The sequence below is a fragment of the Colossoma macropomum genome, unplaced genomic scaffold (genome assembly GCF_904425465.1).
Source record: "Colossoma macropomum unplaced genomic scaffold, Colossoma_macropomum, whole genome shotgun sequence".
Taxonomy (NCBI): domain Eukaryota; kingdom Metazoa; phylum Chordata; class Actinopteri; order Characiformes; family Serrasalmidae; genus Colossoma; species Colossoma macropomum.
This window is the reverse complement of record NW_023494793.1, coordinates 23,287,478-23,307,189: the sequence shown is the minus strand read 5'-3', so window position 1 is coordinate 23,307,189 and position 19,712 is coordinate 23,287,478. Positions and strand designations below refer to the sequence as shown.

Sequence of the window (19,712 nt, the reverse complement as noted above, 5' to 3'; positions counted from 1 at the left end):
ACATTTACATTAAATTTACTTTTCGTATGAACAGCTTCAAGTATTCACTTTTTCCATTTTTTCAATGTTAAGAAACTGCAAAACAAATTGGCAAAAATATAAAGAAAATGTTTTTCTTTTGCGCTAAACAAGACCAGAAAACTTCATATTCTAATGACATATTTCCTTTTCTATGTACAAACAAAAATTATGGTATTGAGTAAAAGTTTAGAATCTGCTCTTCAGACAGAATTTCTCTGCTCATTTCAGTTAGCAAAATGAGAAATTCATATAAAATTAATCCATGCCTGTGATAACTGTGACTTCTAAGGGTTTAACATGCAGCAAATGTGATTTATAATCAGTGTATAACAACCCCATATTTAAGGTTTAATAAAGTGCAATGGCAGCTGTCTGGTAAGCCCAACAGAAGGCTTATTAAAAATGTGCTCAGAGCTTCAGCCAAGAAGAAATTAGGGAAGTGAACGAGAGTGAGAAGAGATCATGAGAGAGGTGATAAGTTTGTTTACTGTGCGGGAGAGAGTGGCAGCAGGCTAGAATCTGTTATGGACCACAGAGTTCTACTAATTAACTCCGAGGAGGAATCTCCATCCTGTGTGTGTGTATGTGTGTGTGTGTGTGTTTGCTCAGGCTCACATGTGTATACTCACCGATGCCTCTGTAGCGTGGAGGGTTGGCTTTTTCATCCAGCTGAAGTTGAGTCTTCACATACTCTGTGGGGAAAGTGATGCAGATTTCGATGCCACCTGCAATTCCACCTACAAACAGAGCAGCAGAAAAACATCAGCAACAGCTTCTTTATGATTTCAGAGCAATGATAACCCTGTAGTAGTGTACAGTATATGGCGCTTTTGTAATTTTGCATTTTTTGCTTAAACACAGGTTTAAACTTGTTGCACACCCAGCCAGAGACACACACACACATTTTACCACTTATCATATGATCTTCACAATAACTCCAATTAACACTGGATTTTAAGTGCATACCATGCAGCCCTACTAGTCTCAGTAAAATAACGAGTTATAATTGACCTATCCATGCCATGCGCACAAACACATTTTCTCATAGCTACTGTTGCTAGATTAGATATTTTACAGAACATGGAGAGAAAATCCTATACAGCCTAAAGAGAAATTGCAGTGATCTTTGTAGTATATAAGTAGTTGAGTGTCCAGTTTAAATTGTTATTGAGCTGGACTGTGCTGTTGTAGCTAATCAAAATTATGCGGATTGGATAATAACAAATTGTTTTCTCATAACTTTGTTATGCTTTCAGAGTTATAAAAAAAGTGTACACTCAAATACAAATGGTCTGAATTATTTGTTTGCTTAATATGCTTAATTGATGCTTAAGAATACAAAATACTTGATACTTTGCACAATGAAATATCTTCAGCACAAAGTCTTTTGGCAATATTGTGTAATACATTTTATTCAAATGGCGATGACACACTTCTAATAACTTTAATGCATTACTTTTTTCAGTGTAGTCTCATTAGCTCATATGGCTATTTCTGCAGTCTTGATGCACGGCATGAATCATTAGCACGCACACACACACACACACACAAACACAGACTCCTTGGAAAAGTGCTTCCACAGGGCTAGCTTAAATTCCCCCAGGTCCTGTTTCACTGTCTTTAATAGATTGTGTGGAGTCACGCAACAGAGCTCATAAGAGAGAAGAGATGGAAACCAGTCAGGAAATCTGACCATAACACAGACGAAAAATGATGATAACTTTGCTAGGTACATGAATGACATGGGCTGGAATAGCTTTGCACAGTACTGCAACACCTCATGTATCACAAACACAGGTTTGTATACCTGATTTAATTTAATGCAGCGCTGCTAAGCCAAACCAGGTATTGGATGATAACTACAAATTACACTGGGCTACCTTGAGGAGCGGTGTGGAAATGGTTAAATGAACACATTAACATACAGTGGGGTCCATATATCTGAGCCCAGAGGTGAAAATGCTTCTATTTTGCATTCTTTTCAAATTTAATACAAAGTTTTTCATTACAAATGATATTATCAGTATAACTATTTGAGTGAAAGGTAGAATCTTTGAATGTTCACATGAATTTCAGAATTTCTTTTGGTATTTGGTATGTCCTCCTATTACTTTAATCACAGCGTGCGCTCAAGCTGGCATGGACTCTGTAAGTTTGTGCAAAAGCCTCTAGTCAGTATATTAAATCCACCTCAGAGTCCTCTGAACATGGAAGAAATTCCTTCAATGGAAGAAACAAGACTAATGAAAAAGTAAATTTTTTCAAGATACTATAACTTTGTGTTGTTTATTTCCAGGTTTAAGTGAAATAAAAAACAGATTTGCAATATGGGCTTAGATTTTTGGAACCCACTGTACACACAATCACTATTTATTGTATCAATATTATTTGCATTTATTCTAATATCAGTTTTTTATGTCTATATGTAAAATCTATATGTAATTTTGTAAACCTAGCCCTAAATCTAAACCTTACTTTAACTTCAGTAAAAGAAAAGGTTCTGCCCATTCAGTTTTAACCAATGGAACATAGTTTTTGTTTTAAAAAAAAAAAAAAACAAATTCAACGTCCATTTTGTTGGTCCTCACACCTCACATTGTTAACTCTTGTTTTCCTGTAAATTCAGGACATTTTGCCTAGAAAATATATAAAAACAAACATTCACAAACACACACACACACACACACACACACACACACACAAAACCTTGTTTTTCTTGTGATCCAGCAGCAGTATGTCTATTGCTCATTCACAGAAATATGCTACATCAATCAAAGTACTCTATTTCTGCTTCTTTTCTTCATCCTTCAATCTCTCTTCTTGGATCTATGGGCTTTCACTAAATGTTACCTTTTAGTCTCTAGCTACATTCTTATTTAAACCAATAAATAAAAAGAATAAATCTTAGCTCTGAATTAGATAAATGTTAGTTGTAAGAGTGTCCAAATTTACTATCCCTTCCCTTCACACACAAACACACACACACACACCCTAAGTGTCCAATCTATCAGGCTGTGCGTTGCTGTACAGGAAAATGCCTTCTGGCCCATTTGCCCAGCACATCTATAAATCAGACCTAGAGCCTTTGACAAATTTGTTGGCACACAGCAGTCTATGTGTGCGTGTACACAACAAAAATTTACTGAAGCAGCACAACACCTGATACACTTCCATTTAAACGTGACTTATCAGCCGATGAGGAAAAGACGTTATCATAAAAAGGAACTGAAAAAGGTCAGAAAGGTTCTTACTGCAATACGTGATACTTTCTTGGCTACTATTAAAATAGAAATAATGTATGCTCTCTCTTTCTCAATGTGCATCACACTCAGCAGTCCAAAAGATTTCACCACATTAACCGCCCCCACTGACCACCGGTTAAAAATGCTCTTTTACTGATTCATTTAATGCAAACTATACCAAGGCACTAATATTCCTACACACTAGGGGTGGGAATCTCTAGGCACCTCACGATTCGATTACGATTCAGAGGGCTGCGATGCGATTATAAAACGATTATCGATGCATCTCGATGCATCTTTTTTTTCTATACATGATTTCAATTTTCTTACTGTCTGAGGACTTGGTAGTTTTAAAACAAAGTATTTGTAATGATCCACAATGCATTTACATCCAATATATTTTATTAATAAAACAAATGGAAGTGATGTGGCAAGTGAACTGGCAGGCTCTTATTCACTGCTCTTGTTTGGAGACGCTGCTGCCACTCATCTGTGATATGCGCTGTTACGGTTAAATAAGATAACCTAAGTGGTTATGGATGTCCACGGAGCACATTATATATTCTTCAGGGATTTCATAACTTCGGTTTTGGTTTCGTGATGGGGGGGGGCGCGAAAGACTGCAGGTCACCTAGCAACGAGGTTTCGCCGAGCTAGTAGCGAACGAAAAAGGAAAAGAGAAAGACAGACGAACATTTGGAGACGAATGGACTTATTTGCATTTATAAGCAGCGCAGTTGGTTTCCTGGTACGTTAAATCTGCAACGAGAGACTGTCAAACACTAACTAAAAGATGCGAAGCTGCGAAGATGGTGCCGCTTTTACATTCGGCGCCTCAGTCAGAATTTAAGGTGGAACCAGAAAGTTCAGCAAGAAGCTGGCGAATGAGAAGCGACTTCAGCCTCGTAAAACAGCGGAAAGCTGAGAGACATTTTACAAGAAACTATTCAATCTTTGAGGAAAAGTTTTGTGGCGGAGTTGGAAGAAAAGCGGCTATAGATAAAGCTTAAAGCAGAGCAGAGTAAATCTGTGTTTTCGTTTATATTTTTTAGCCTAAACTAGCACATTATCACATACTGGACATAAATGTTGTGGCTCCCAAGGTGGTTTGATTTTTGTTGAAAGGACAAAATGTCTCTTCTTATCATTTGTGTTGTGACTCCTGATCTAACCTGGCTTTAATGCAGAGGGAGCCTGTCGGATTTCTCGCTCATCAAGTTGTGTTTTTGTTATGTGCTGCCACAGACTGTCCGGGCGCCGCACTTACCCACTTCCAAGTTCCGCCCTTTGCGTTCCGTCAACGTTACGTTATAAATTAAAAATTTAGAAAATCGATTTTTGACATTTATGAATCGATTCAGAATCGTCTACGTCTGCATCGCGATGCATCTAAGAATCGATTTTTCCCGCACCCCTACTACACACAAACATAACTTAACTATAAATCCCTTAAAAGCTTATTACATACTAAGGCTCATTATTCAGTAACAGGGACCACAGGGACTTCAATGCAAACTATTCTTAGGTTATAGAAGTGTGTAACAAAAAATGTTATGCATATTGAGCGAGCCAAGGACCCAAATCACAAAAAACTGACTTTTCCTACTTTTTTCAAAATAAAAAAAGTTTTATGCAGCATGTAAACATTGTATGGTAATGTTTCAAAATGTACCATTTAATCCCCATATGAAAGCTAAGCTTAACAAAAATTGTTGATTTAACTGTTTTCTTGATATCACAAGGAAATTTATTCACATATAATCCACCCATTTAGCCTGCAGCAGTACAGGCCCACTCATTAACGCTTAAGTTACAAGGTGTGTTTCAGCCCAGCATGCTGTTGGAATCAAGCCCAAACCAGGTCAGCCAATCAGAACAGAGTTCACTTATGTACATCAGTCTTAAAGGTACAGGAACAAAAACAGCCTGTTTAATTCTAAGAGATGAAGAGAGGTAAGGAAACGGTCATGTAAAAATGAATGATGACTGTTTTCGGTGCATAAAGCCCCACAAATGTAGTATCTGGACCTTAAGGGAAAAGATAAAATGTAGGATATGAGATCTTTCACACCACATTCATTGTGCCTAGCCTAGATGAGACTGTTCTAAAAACCTAGCTGTGCCACTGAGGCCAGCAGAAATCATTCCTGGACAAAAAGCTGCCAATATTAGGGTGTTCGTGCTAGGACATCCGCAGTGTCAGGCTTCAGATATCAGACAAAATGGCTTCAGGTCTCAGCTCTCGTACAATTAGACATCAGGAAAAACAAGACTTTTGCAATTCCATTATGTCTTACTATATTAAGTACAGTTTAATGGCGAAATTAAAGATGACAACATACTATAACTACAAATTTGCGGCTAAAGTACTTTAAGTACACTGAAGCAAATAGCTCTATTTCTGTTACACAGACAAGTAAGCACATCCAACCACTATGGTTAAATTGGGCACAGAATCAATGCACTTCACAAGAAACATAATGCCAGGGTGGAGCCGTGTTTGGTCATTCTGATGAGTTACAGCTTCATAAAGGGATGTAAAATTCTGAAAAAAGTCCACAGTCACCATTAAATGCTGAATGTGTGTTCAGGAGTACGACGTTCCGAAGGGGGAAAAAAGTAAAGACACATCAGTTCAGGCAACAGATGAATAATTCCTTTCATCTTTCTCAGGAAGGAAACTTTAAAGTTCTATTAATACATCATGTTTGATCTTCTGAACAGCCTCCAGCAAAGACCTCCATCTAGAGGCGGGGTGCTATAGTGATGGACAGCTACACTGACCAATAAGGGGCGTGTTAGTGTTGTGGCATCCATAGCTTGAAATAATTGCGGCTTTCACTGCAGTCCGAGAAACGGCTTAAGGATTACAGAGTGCCATATTATACGACGTCTGTATTTTATGCATCAAAATAGCACTGATGGTCATTATTCCAACCTTAAACACCCAAATGAAACAAACAACCTTCTATTCTGGTCCTCTTTTATTTCTTATGAAACCAAACAATTCCCCTCAGTGTGCCAGCTGGAGTAAGAGGAGCACAGTGAAAGCCATGGTTCTACTAAAAATTAAATTTACACAAATTCTCCATTACATCAAATGTAGTCAGCCTACCAAGACATAGTTTAATGTGTAAAGTTTGCAGGTTAAAGTTTGCTTCATACTGTTAACTCAAAAAACAGACAGAAAAAATCTGCCAATTTGTCAAGCTTTCTGCATAATTCACTATTTAAGATAAACAGTCATTCAGACTGGTTTGATATGAAATGATGCACTGTAGAGAAACTTACCAACTCGATTTCTTTCTAATAGTGGTGACAGGAACCAGGGGGAACAATGGTTAGCCAATATAGCTGTTATGTCTATATAAAATAGCTTTATTTGCTTAGCCAAGTGTGATAACATCCTGGTATGTGTATGCACTGTGCACAGGGCTAATTGAGCTATAACCTTCCATTACTTGAGCCTTGCCACGAAAAACAGTATATGTGACGTTTTTTGTAAAAATCATATAAGCATGGTATGGCATTGTTTGATGCCCTGTATTTAAAAAAGGGGTCACTAAACTGTAAATGTAGCCAGAATGTAACTGCTGCACCACCCGCATCCGAGGTGGAATGGGAAAATTTGAACAAGAAGCTGGCAAATGTCTGACTTCAGCTACCTATCACCAAAGAATTAGCGGTGGGTGATGATAAATAATTGTCTTATACCCTTCTCTGCTGTCACTGAAGACGGGCCAGGTTGCCTACAGAGCACCACTAGTAGGCTGTTAATGAAGCAATGTTTTGTTTTGTTTTTTTAATTTGAGGGTTGTCCCATTTCGTAGGGCAAGATTTCAACCACTACCCCTTGTAACTCAGTTCCAAGGGGTTAGGGTGACACTCGAAAACAAGGGGTAGGGGTAAAAAAAAAAGAAATGGGACTGGGCCGTTTACAATTACAGTTTGACAGTAGCGCCTAACAGCATGCTGATAGACACATGATGTTCCACTGCAGTTCTATAGGAGAACTCAGCATTTTGACACTGATACTTTGGTTTTTACATAGGTTAGTTTTCGCTAAGCTGCTTTCACTTCTACCTGAGAAACAATCCTGTTAGTTTGGGTTTAAGCAAATCTACCCAGACAACAAAAAGGAACAGAGAAGCTGGGTAAGGAGAGAGAAAACCTCAAAATAACCAATGTCACAGACAATGTACTGACCGAGAAACTGAAGAATTGGAGAGAGTTTGTGTGCGTGTGGTGGGCCTGAAGGCAGAAGTGCAGCAGAGGAGAGCACAGTGTGTTGGTGTGAGACACTGTGTGTTATAGGTGAACAGTGTGTGTTAGGGTAAAGCTAAGTGGAGCTGGGGCTTTTAGTGACAAGACCTCTGCTGCCTAGAGGAGACAAGCACTCACTAAACTTAATTGCAGCCTCCCAGCAAGAAGGAGATGTAGAGAGAGAGAGTGAGAGAGACAGAGAGAGGGAACAAAAACGAGAGATGAAAGGACTGGCAGTCCACACAAGCATCACACACAATTATGAGCACGTGCGCTCCTAATACAGTACAAGCCCTCATGTGTAAAGGAAAATATAATAGCAACTGAGTGACTGCACTCCATTAGAGAAGTCTCCCTGCAGGCAAATGAACTACTTGGGACAACAGCGTCAGATTCATACATCACTTAAACACAACATTACTATCAGAAAAAGAGGAAACTGTCCCAGGACAACAGGACAAAAAAACCTGACTTTGTATAAACCCTTAGCTGTTGGATGAACTATATTTCCCATCATGTCCTCTGTGCCAATGTGGGCTGAACACCAAAAATTATGTGATCCAACATAAAATGAATGAAAAACAGACAGCAGCATCTACTATGCTTCATCCAGCAGACTGTTTTTATTTCTTATTTTCCAACCTCTCTTCTTGGCTCCATGGACTTTCTGTCTGGCATATTAATAAACTAAAGGGTAAAAGGAATAATTAATCTCACTTGTGTGAATGGAAGTGTTTCTGGCTTAGATGTCCACACACCAGGCCTTGGGTCAGGAAATCATTTAATGGGGCAATGCCCCACAAATCTCTCTAAACCCTGTCTTTTTTATACATGCTTCAACAGTGGAAGGCAGTAAAAGACAACGTGAAACTGAACTTTATGTGTACTAGATGGCTGGCGATTCGCTGTAAATGTGGATCAGCTGTCGATTTTCTCCTGAATGTGTCCAGCTGTTCAACTCTAGGATTAATATACATTCATAAGACGATTCGTTTTTATTTTCAAACCTTTTTCCGTGGCTGCAGTACATTTACAAATTAGTCCAAATCAAAACGTTCTCTGTGACTATATAATATCCACATGCACTGCACTCTCAAACTATTTGGATTTGTTGGGAAAACTGAATCTGGCAACACTGTGCGACGGAAAAATAACCTGAGAGCAAAACACATGTAAACACACAGTATTTCTGGTTGCCGTAGCGACCCTGCAGCTTAAAACCTCTATTGCTAAATGCAGTTTCAATATAGCAACTGTTTTCAGATTGTTCTAAGCAGTTTCACTACTGCAGCTTTTCTCAAGCTTTATGCGAGGCTTGGTAGGGCACTGCCAACCCCTTCTTTAGTTGGTGGGGTGAACGACCCAATGCCCCCCTGTAGATGGCACGTATGAGTAGCGATATGATCCATCATTTAATTTACCTTCTAATTAACTAATAAACAAAAACTGCATTATGTTTGTTAACAAATAAAATCATTTAAGTCAGATATTGATTGGTAGGTTTATTGGACGAATTTTGAGAGGCTCACAAGATAAGCAGATGGGCAAGATGGGCAAAATGGCAGCTAATTAATTAACCTGTCATCAAAAAACTAAGGCAAGTAAAGGTAAAAAATCAGAAGAACAAGGCACACTTGAAAACATGGTTAGGAATTAGGTGGAAACAGCGGAGGACTGGAACCAAGGAGATCCAGGTGGGTGGGGTCGTGTGATTTGCAGCAACAGTGCCATAAAATTTACCTAATTATTTTGTCTTAAGGTGCAAAAAAGAGAAAAAAAACAGTCTCTTTAATGCGAGGCGGCTCCCAACGCTCACCTTTAAGAGCCGACTCTAAGAGTTGACTTGTTCGTGAATGACTCATCACTAGCGAGCAGCCTGTAGGACTAACTGAGCAGGAGCAGCTCTGAGCTGGTTTCTCCAGTGGGCTGCAGGTTAGAGCAGTATAGCTGGTTAATCAGGCTGGAGCTGGAGTCTCCTAGACTGATGAGGAACCATACTGTCTCACACACACACACACACACACACTGATTTTTTTCATTGTTGCACATACTGTCCGCCTGTTTGCCATTTTTAATGCGCCTTCATCCTCTGGGCCTCACGATTTCCTTTCAGTTACAATACTTTAGCATTTTTTCATTATTATTACTGCATTTCTTTATTGTTCAAATTAAATTTGTTAGAGGAGCTGTCAAAGGGGTCAGGGGTTGAGTGAACAAAAGAGTCTACTTTGACACCAGAACTTGCCTAGAAATCATTGTGATTTGACACACTTCCCTTTACAAACTTAGAAAAATGGACAAAGCTGTTTATAAATACTTCAGGATTTAGGTTGCCACAACTCCATTTGTTATACATGACTGCCCATAAAACCTCATCACTTTACTCTGCTAGTTTGCAAGCTAATGCTACATGACTAAAAACAACAAAAAGAAAGGCAATACACCACAGTTCTAAACGGCTTATAACCAGACAAACTAAATATTCACAAATTTTATGTTTATGTTTAAACATAAGAAAGAAAAATGTTTTGCATTACAAAATTTGCATGGCTAGCTGTTTGGCTCACTGAGGCTAACTGTATGGCTAACCTAACTGAGGGCGAGTGTGTAGGGCTGACGCACTTTGGTGAGCTGAAGTTGCCGAGGGTATGTTAAAAAAAAAAATCAATGAAACAAAATCTGTGCATCGATACAACCAATCAGAGAAATATTCCAGTGTTTTAAACATATGAGTTCTGTTCTTGGTAATGAAGGACAGGAAACTCAGACTATAATAGAAGACAACAGAAGGTGCAGCACCTGCCCACCAGCCTCTATTTAGAAGTGTATATTGAGTCAATGAGTTTTCTTTTCTTTTATTAATGATATTTGTCCTGATAAAAGTTAATATGATGTCTTTATATGACGTCACTCCTACTTTAGAGTCAATACAGTGCAATACAGAGGTCTCAACTGTGGCAGGAGATAATAGACACAGCTAAAAACACTGCATATCAGTGCCTGAGTTATCTTACTGGGTCAAGGCACAGCAGTGATCTTCCAGCACCGGCAGTAAAGGTACATTTTTGATACACTCTAGCAGCCACACTCAGTTCCTCAGTCTCTTCTAATCTATACCACACATGTGACTATAACAAATAGCCCTGGAATGCAGCGTGTGCCTGTATGCAATGTAACATTTCCAGGTCACTGAGGGTGGGGGGATAATATCAGACTGAGCCACTCTACAAGCAACTGTGTCCTAGACAGGCAGGCACAACACACACTAGAAGGGTTACCCACTCATACCAAGCTTTTGTCCCATTCATTACCACTGATTCATGCATGTACACCACATCACACATCGATTCTTTCACCCATCTTCGCTAACTTCACTGTCTTCAAGGCCAATATAGTAGTTATTTTTTAAAACAATGGTGTCTCTGTGTCTACACTGCATTGGGTTTGCTTGCTTCTAATGTAGAATATGATTTCCACACAAATGAAATATATTACATCCACACTAGGCGTGCCCAAAATACTGGTGGCCAGTATATTATCTGCTTATAAATTGGAAAATTTCATTATCATCTGTCCTACCTTGGAATTACGGCTGATAATTACAACAAATAATGTAGCATTTTTAGCTTGGGTACACGCTGATGCAGGTGTAGTTCAGCTTGCTTAAATGGACAGCATAGTGGATAACACTAATTATGGGCTCATAGGTTTAGTTTCTGTAAATTCCTTACTGTTAATACATCCCTAAAACGTCTTTTAGTCAGCTTAAACCACATCCAGCTCTTTACTAAAGTCACGCAGGTGTGTCAAAGTGGTTTAGAACATTACTTATGACTTACTGTGAACTATAAAAATAAACATCCTGTAGCTGGATGCTGTAGGAAGCCATTTAAGACAACAGCAAAAATAACAGAAAAAGGTTTGGGTGACTATTGACATCTAGTGTTTGTTAGCAACATTAGCCTCACATCTCCAGGTTAAAACTAAAGAAGCAAATCTGAACATTAAAAATGTCTTTGCTGAACAACTACATCTGGGGTAAATGGAAAATTGTGTCAGTTAGATGTTTTGCAGACCCATTTTTCATTTAGTTAAGTCATGGCTAAGTAAAATGATTATCAGTTATTGGTATCAGCCACAACAAGATGTTAAAGTGTTATCAACAGAAATTTAATGACTTTTGGCAGTAACTGTGCTAATGTAATATTTTTACTCATGTGACAATGATGTACACATTTGAATAAATTCAATGCATTACTATTTTCAGTGTATACTGATACAAAGCCTGAGTTTCTGAACGGTACGCTATCTCTTACAGATTCCTCTGTCATGGTCATCCAGCAGTTAGACAGTAATATCATTACATAAATGCACTTAGCTGATCATGCTGCTGCAATATAATGACTACATCATATCTGACTGCTGACCATGGCAATTTACAGATTAGTGTAGTCCCTGGTTGCTTTCCACAGTAAAAGAAAGAGTGAGAGAGTGAAGACAAATGTTTAAAAGAATGGGCCCTGACAGACCAAATATTCCTGGAACAGCTTCTCTGGTAAAGATGAGTGTAGTCCTTTCTACTCCTTCTGTGTAGTGAAAAATAAACTGACATTTCCAATTTGAAGCAACACCATCATTTAAGAACAGTTGTGTGTAATTATGGAAGGGTGGAGAAGAGATAATTAAGGATATAACAAAGGAATGAGGCCTTTCTGCAGAAAGAACACTGCAGACATAAAAACCTGTCATTATTTCAGCTGACCAGTTTCCAGACTGCAGCTAACTGTCTGGAACCCTCTTACAGCTCATATGAGACTGAGACTGAGACTGAGAGAGAGAGAGAGAGAGAGAGAGAGAGAGAGAGAGAGAGAGAGAGAGAGAGAGAGAGAGAGAGAGCGAGAGAGCGAGAGAGTGAGATCTAGCAGCCAAAGTCATCTCGTTTAGTCATATTAAAGATGCTTAAAAGATTAAAAAAATGAAGCTTATCTATTAAATAAGACCTCAAGGTGGCTCCACTTTCCATGTATGTATGCGGGTTTATGTTATGTTTTACCAAAAAACAGTCAAAATTTATTTTTGCATGACATTTCATTCATTTTTGCACATTTCCCAACCTCTCTTTAACCCTTAGAATTAAACAGCCTAGATTGGTGCATGTAAATGACCTCCGTTCTGACCTCAACATGTCTGGGCGGGGCTAAACTGCTTTAGGCTAAATAGATGGATATATGCAAATACATTTTTTTCATTTTCAAAACAACAATTCATTCAAAACAGCTTCTAAAAGCTTCTAATAGCTGCCCTCATGTGGGACTTGTTTGTTTTAAAACAATCAATTTTGACATATTACATCAAATCTTCTTAGAAAAAAGCAAAGAAAGTTTCTCCATTTGATGTTGTGTTTTACATCAGTTCAGACTGCAAGCGTGAGTATGTTCTTACAAGATAAGAATATTAATGGCCGATACTTGAGGGAAATTATCACTCTGTGTCCTTCATACTGGATCGGGATCTACAGGGTTGCCCAATCATAGTCCTGGGGATCTACCACTCTGCAGAGTTTAACTCATTACCTCTATTACCTGGATGGCCTGCAGGGGCATCTGAACATTAGAGCCAGGTGTGTTGGATCTGAACTGTCCAGGGCAGTAGATCTCCAGGACCAGGACTGGGCACCACTATACGAAAGGTTCTTGGACAGATAAACCTACCAAATGTTTTGGTTTGGTTGGGATTCCTTAAGAAAATGGGATACGAGCTGAAGAAAAGTATACTGTCATTACAGTTCAAACACAGGGCGTAACTGTCCTCACTTTCCTATTGTATCCACATTTAGAACGCACAGGTTACAATATGTTTACTTACAGAGGCTTGACAGACCTGTGCAGAGAAGTGATCACGCTGTCAGCGCAGCAGGAGCTAATCTTACTACTGACTGTAACTTTCTGAAAGCGTTCATTCATTCATTCATCCATCCATTCATTCTCCAACTCACTTAGCCAAAGTGACTTCACTGAAGCTAGCACTCCAGTACAAGTTTAGGAAACAATTCTCAGGGCAGTGCGCCTGCGTACTCTAAACCTTTCACAACTATCACAGAAGAGTACAACTTACCTGCTAGAATCGCCTTGCCAGGATGGGTTAGTTTGGCTTTTCCAGCGGGCGCTGCTGCAGCTAAGCAGCGGTTACTGTGAAAGGGAGCGACACGCTCAGACATTTTCTGTCAAACACTGAAAGACAAAAACTCGAACTGATGTGGGAGTTGTTTCAAAAGGCTTTCCGAAGTGGCCGCTTCGTGGAGCAACAACTTGCGAAAGAGTGTAGCGTTCAGCGCTGAGTGACTCGGTAGTTTTTACGTAGCGCTCTTCTCTCAGTTCACTGAGTCTGAAGCTCCGCCCACGGCGCGCACGGCCGAGGATCGGACTGTGAAGAGGAGAGAGCGGCTCAGCCAATCGCGACGAAGAGAACGAGATTCGGCCCCGCCCCCGCCTTTCCAGGCTCTGGTTGTTTCTGTCTGCGTACACACCCAGAGAGCACTCGCATCCTGGTGAAGAAACTCGTCTTAAGGTCGAAACTCAGTCCCTCAACACGTTCATGGCAGCTATCGAAAGTGTGGAAAAGCGAGAGGGTTTTGTATGTTTAAAGAGGCGGGCGTTTAAAAGGAATCGTGTTTATCGCCAGATGTAAACAGAAGAGTTAAATTTTTTGTTAGATCAAAAATGAAACCAAATGTCTTCAAAGGAGTTTTACACTGCATCGCAATACACTACAACTCTCATTATTATGTGAGCGTAGAGATATTTTCTCTTTTTAGCAATAGGAGTGGTTTGTTGCGAAACTTGCTGACTCCGAATGGCTGTACAATGGAAATGATAGGAACCAGGGGTTCACAGTCCAAATGTTTCCAGTTATTTTATTCGCTATCCAAAAATGACCAGTGAATCTATGCGTTGTCTGTGTGTAACGTTCATTAGGATAAAATAGCGGTAAAACTAAACAAAAGGTTACTTTGGGTTCCATTTTGCCTCATGCCCTGTATGTATCTCTCCACTTTGCATATAATTTTAAAAGTACGTTTTAGATCAAAACCTTTTCGCGAAACAATGCCGCAGACATATTGGTAACCATGCAATCGATTTCTGTAAGGTAGCTTTTCGAGGCATTAAACGTCTGGTTCCTGTCGACACCACTGTAAACAATTTCAGTTTCTCATGAATGGAGCATTTTATATCAAACCACTCTAACTGACTATGTTTTGACTGTAACTACCTTATTATACGGACATTTTGCAAAACAGGTGGAATTATCCTTTAAAGTGTAAGCAGGCTGTAGTAACTGCAGTCAACAGGAAGCAGTGCTGAATTCCCCAAACGGTGCTCACATCTGGAAGGCCAAGTTGTCGTTTTTCTTTTCTGACAGATTGCCTGTTAACCAGTTTGCCCTCTTATTAATTATCAGGTTATTACACTGTTTAAAAATGAACCAAAATACACAGGAGGACCGTTAAGGGCCACAGTTTGCTCTGTCGTTGGTTACATTTCGCAAGAAAACTGAAAGTGTCACAGACACGTTTTCACGAGGTTGTTTACAGAGATAGAGAGAGATGTGTACGAGTCTGTAAGTGCAAAAAAGAAGAGCAGAAGACAGATATACGTGTGATCGAGAAAGACAGGAAACAAACGCAGGACTTATGAGACCAAGCTCGAAACACGCCATACTGTAGCTAGTGTGTAAACTTTATTTTTTCCAATCTGTGTGCTTGGCCGCCCAATTGAACAGCCATCACAAGCACACAGCCATTTTCCTCCCAACAGGCTCCATAGACACTGCCCCACCTGTGTATCCTAGCAACCAGACACAGCTGCTGCCAGACCTCTTGTTTTTGGATTTTATCTTTTCCTTAAAAAATTAACGTCTCCATCGACAACAACGTTACACTACAGACATTGCTTATGGCTTGCAGTAACACTGAACGTAAATCACTTAAGAAGAGCAGCATTATAAATTATGCATAAGTCATAACTAGTAAGACCTAGAAGATCACAGGCATCACAGAACAAAGATCAAGTTGTTAGACCAGTTATGACACTTAACACACTGTCCAGTAGTTAGGATACTTTTCGCAAACAGCCTTCCTCCAGTTGTGCTCAGCGGAGCCGTACCGGTGGCACATGTTCACTCGTCCTCACAAACTCCAGGGATGAAATCTAGTACTATGTTATGTAAACGCAAAGTAATACTGCAGAATAAACTGAGGAAAATGGCAGAGAAGGACAAAAAGAGGACCTCATACTTGACACAGATCACTAGTGTTCTCTGCTTGAGGACACCTCGTGTTCACCAAAACATTCATTCAGGTAGTCAATCTGGCTTCTACAGTGCTAAGAATTCTGAGGTGTTTTAGTGTACCTATATCTCTCCTTCCATCTCACCATCAATGCTACATCTTTATAAAACTAATTAAAAATATAAATTTTTACACAATTATAGCTATGCCACGTTAGTGAAGAGTGAGTGACTAGATTACGTATGTGATTAAAGAGCATTCAGCATGGCGTTTTGCTTGTTTGTTCATTTGTCTGCTTTGCATTTCGTTGATTTCAGTGTCTCCATCATGCTGGACTGAGTGCAAAGTTGAGCCTCCGTCTCGCAGGCATACGTTTCCGAGGGTTCTTCGAGTGGTGAGGGAGGTTAAATGTCAGTAGGGGAACAGGGTATTAAGGCTGAAGGTTGAACCCGTAGGCCGGCGGGGCATATCCAGGAGCAGTGTAGCCGTAACCGGGGTATCCAGCCTGGGGTGCTACTGGGGTCTGACCAGTGGTCAACATCAGCTGCTGACCTGCGTACAGAGACACACACACAACCAATTATGTATCTAGGCACACCACTTTTGGTGTAAAACGGCACATTTAAGAGAAACTCAGTGAATCAGAATTGTTCACAATGGTGGTGACAGTAACAAGATATCTGAAGTGTTAAATGAAGCTGGTAACACATACACTGATGCCTGAGACATTGTTTTATGATAGCTTTGACATTAGGCTTTGGCCTAAAACATATTTTTGAATATATTTATGGCAGAGAGGCACATACATGCTGTTAAAGTACAATAGTCTCCAAAGAAAAATGATCACTGTTTTATCATTATCATTATCATTATTAGACATCATGATCATAGCTTATATCGGCAGTTTTTTACAGTGAATAGTTGGGTTATATACTGCAGTGATAGACTTACACTTTAAATAGGCCTTACGGTTGGGCATCCTTCACTAATGGCTAAATGGCTCTGAGCGTCTTTGTCTGATCTTAGATGCTATGCAGGGGTGGGCCTGGTTATAACTTGGAAGGGAGACCAACTGGGAATATCTGGGAATATCTACCTTTATTTTGAAAATCATCTCTGAACACATTTAAAAATAGATGACATTATGGAACAAAGAAAAAACTTCAAGCTACACTACTTCAATTATGTGGATTTGGAGACCTCTCTGGTAGAAATGTGTAATTGCACACAACCTGCAAAAGAATATTTTTTGTTGTGCTTTGGACCACTTTCCTGAGCAGATAAATCAGATTTTGGCAAGCACGTTGAAAGAGTATCAAAAGAGAAAAGAAGTCAAAACATGGTAAAACATGGTAAAGGACGTATCTCAGAGTAAGTGGATCTATCTATGATTGTCATCATTTCTCCTGTCTCAGTATTGCTTCAATTAAAAAAAAATAATAATAATAATCAAACACATTGCAACTTTCAAATATTAGATTTTAATTGGGTTTTACAGTGTGGTGGCATACTTTAAACCTAAACTTTAGGCTTTACTGTTGCACCATTTCACATCAAAACACTCTGAATGACTTTTGTTTACATCTCCACAATTGAATTATGAAGACATTTTGAAAAATTAATGGAATTCTTCTTTAATGACACCCTCATTCTCTAGACTCAACATCTACCACTCAAACATAGTTCATTAGGTTCCTGTTGTAATACATAATTATGCTGCTATCTGTAATTGGCCACCTTCCACATGCACAATGCTATGCTGCTTTTACAGTTTACATATCATTTGCATGGCCAATCTACTCAGGACTGCACTCCTTACACATCTACATTTTCATACAATATGTCTGCCTCAAACAAATTGGTCCTACACATTTACTGTACTTTACTTACTGTCGTGTTTTGGGCCTGGGTTTGCAATTTGTGTACTTGTATTGTTCTTTAGTATATTAAATTGCACTTGCGCTGCTTACGTACCATACACTATTGAGGTGGGTTCACTCCCTTCTTCAGTACTTCTTTTACTCTCAGCCTCTTCTAGTTTATCCACCTTAAACAAACAGTGAGATCAACATGATTTAAACACTTCAATCATGGGGAAGTGTGTCCCGCTGTCTAAATGTGCTCCTGTACAATGCTATGAAGAGCATCTTTACGATCAAACTTATGTCTGGTAGGAGTGTATATAAATCTGAGCACATTAACAACCTGAAAAATGCTTAATATTTGGTTAACTAACAAACCTTTATCAATATCTCCTATAATACCAATAACACATTTAAAAATAGAAAATAACAATAATACTAATTATCTGTGCACACAGCAATACAGTACAAAAGTGGATGTACTTATTTTACATGCTGCAAAATGCTGCAACTATTCATACTACATTGTGGTTTTGTTCTATACTATTGACACCACTCAAAAATAAACAGTACAAAACACAGCTACTGCAGAAGCATCCCATACACTACACTAACATTGCGTTTACACTAACATTGCGTTTAAATATAATATACAGGAAAATAATCACACTATATAATCACACTATTCTACGATCTTAAAAAAAAAAGATGTTTTGTTTATTTCACACTCTTCACATTTTACATTTGTTTACTTCACATTCTTTTGTACTTTAACACTATGAAATGTGGTCAGTATGGTTAGCAGTGCACACATTGCCTGACCTCAAAGTCCGCCTACAAGCACAGCTCCATCTATTCTTGTCGGGAGTGGTGTTTATGGCCTAAGAAGTCCTGACTACTGTTAATGTTTCTGTTAGAATTTTCACCATATTTGACAGAGGGACACGTTTTTGTATGAATTCACTCCATGCAATCAAACTGTACATTACACACTTCATGCCAAAACTATAGTTAATTTAGAGTGAATCTTGTGGCAAAAGTTTGAAATAATACAATTCAATACAATAATTACAACAAACTTTATTTTCCAAAAGATATTTGGACTTCTGCTACTCGTTGTCACCAGCATTTAGACAATCTCTGCTTTATGTTTTTGTTTTTCTTTTCCTGGCATATGTTTGTTCCTGGAACCCCTTAAGATTCTAGTCTTTCTTTTGGTTTGCATTTTGACCCTTTTTTTTTACAGGTGAGCAGGTCTTAGCAGAAGGCCAATTTGTCTGTTGGATAACTGATTTGGACTGAAAGGTCTTCTGACCAATAGGCACATCCACTCTACACACCACATACCAAGTGCAGTATTGCATGCTAGTTAAAATCAGTCTATCTTTTAATTCAATCCTTATTTGTACTTGCAACACAGAGACTGGCCACTTCCTTAAGTACACGTCATTGTTTACTGTCCATTTTATTAGCTCCACTTACCATAGAGGCGCACTTTGTAGTTTTACAGTTACAGACTGTAGTCCATCTGTTTCTCTGCATACTTTGGTAGCTCCCTTTTACCTTTCCCAACGGTCAGGACCCCCACAGGACCACCACAGAGCAAGTATTATTTGAGTGGTGGATCATTCTCAGCACTGCAGTGACAATGATGTGGTGGCATGTTACTCTATGTTGTGCTGGTACAAGTGTATCAGACACAGCAGTGCTGCTGGAGTTTTTAAACACCTCGGTGTCACCGCTAGACTGAGAATAGTCCACCAACCAAAAATCCAGCATCTTGTGGGCAGTGTCCTTTGATCACTGGTATAATATACACCAGTCAGTGTATATTTCTTACATTTTGCTTCTTAATATTTTGCTTTTGGATTGTATTCTTTTATTTAAAACTTTTACTACAAAATTAAACCCACACAAAACACTTTACCTCTCAACTCACATCTACTGATCTGTTCCCAGCAAAATGAAAATTCATACTACAGTACATTCTGACAGTTAAACACAGGTCTAGTGCCATCTTCAGGCAAATTTAGAGCA

The 19,712-nt window shown here is 39.0% G+C and overlaps 2 protein-coding genes across 3 annotated transcripts in view; both read right to left on the bottom strand.

Annotated features, from left to right (window-relative positions):
- The window catches only part of si:dkey-178e17.1 (tricarboxylate transport protein B, mitochondrial), a 29,747-nt gene extending 15,820 nt beyond the window's left edge, over positions 1 to 13,927 (bottom strand). The window contains exons 1-2 of the mRNA XM_036578894.1: positions 13,641 to 13,927; positions 651 to 758 (exon numbers count right to left, since the gene is read on the bottom strand). Coding sequence (XP_036434787.1) covers positions 651 to 758; positions 13,641 to 13,743 — 211 coding nt within the window. The 5' untranslated portion in view covers positions 13,744 to 13,927. The remainder of the gene's footprint in view (positions 1 to 650; positions 759 to 13,640) is intronic.
- Positions 13,928 to 15,233: 1,306 nt separating this feature from the next.
- Positions 15,234 to 19,712, bottom strand: part of cltcl1 (clathrin, heavy chain-like 1) — a 49,274-nt gene continuing 44,795 nt past the window's right edge. For both annotated transcript variants that reach the window (XM_036578890.1, XM_036578888.1), the window contains 2 exons: positions 17,788 to 17,860; positions 15,234 to 16,365 (listed from right to left, as the gene is read on the bottom strand). In XM_036578890.1, coding sequence (XP_036434783.1) covers positions 16,244 to 16,365; positions 17,788 to 17,860 — 195 coding nt within the window. In that variant the 3' untranslated portion in view covers positions 15,234 to 16,243. The remainder of the gene's footprint in view (positions 16,366 to 17,787; positions 17,861 to 19,712) is intronic.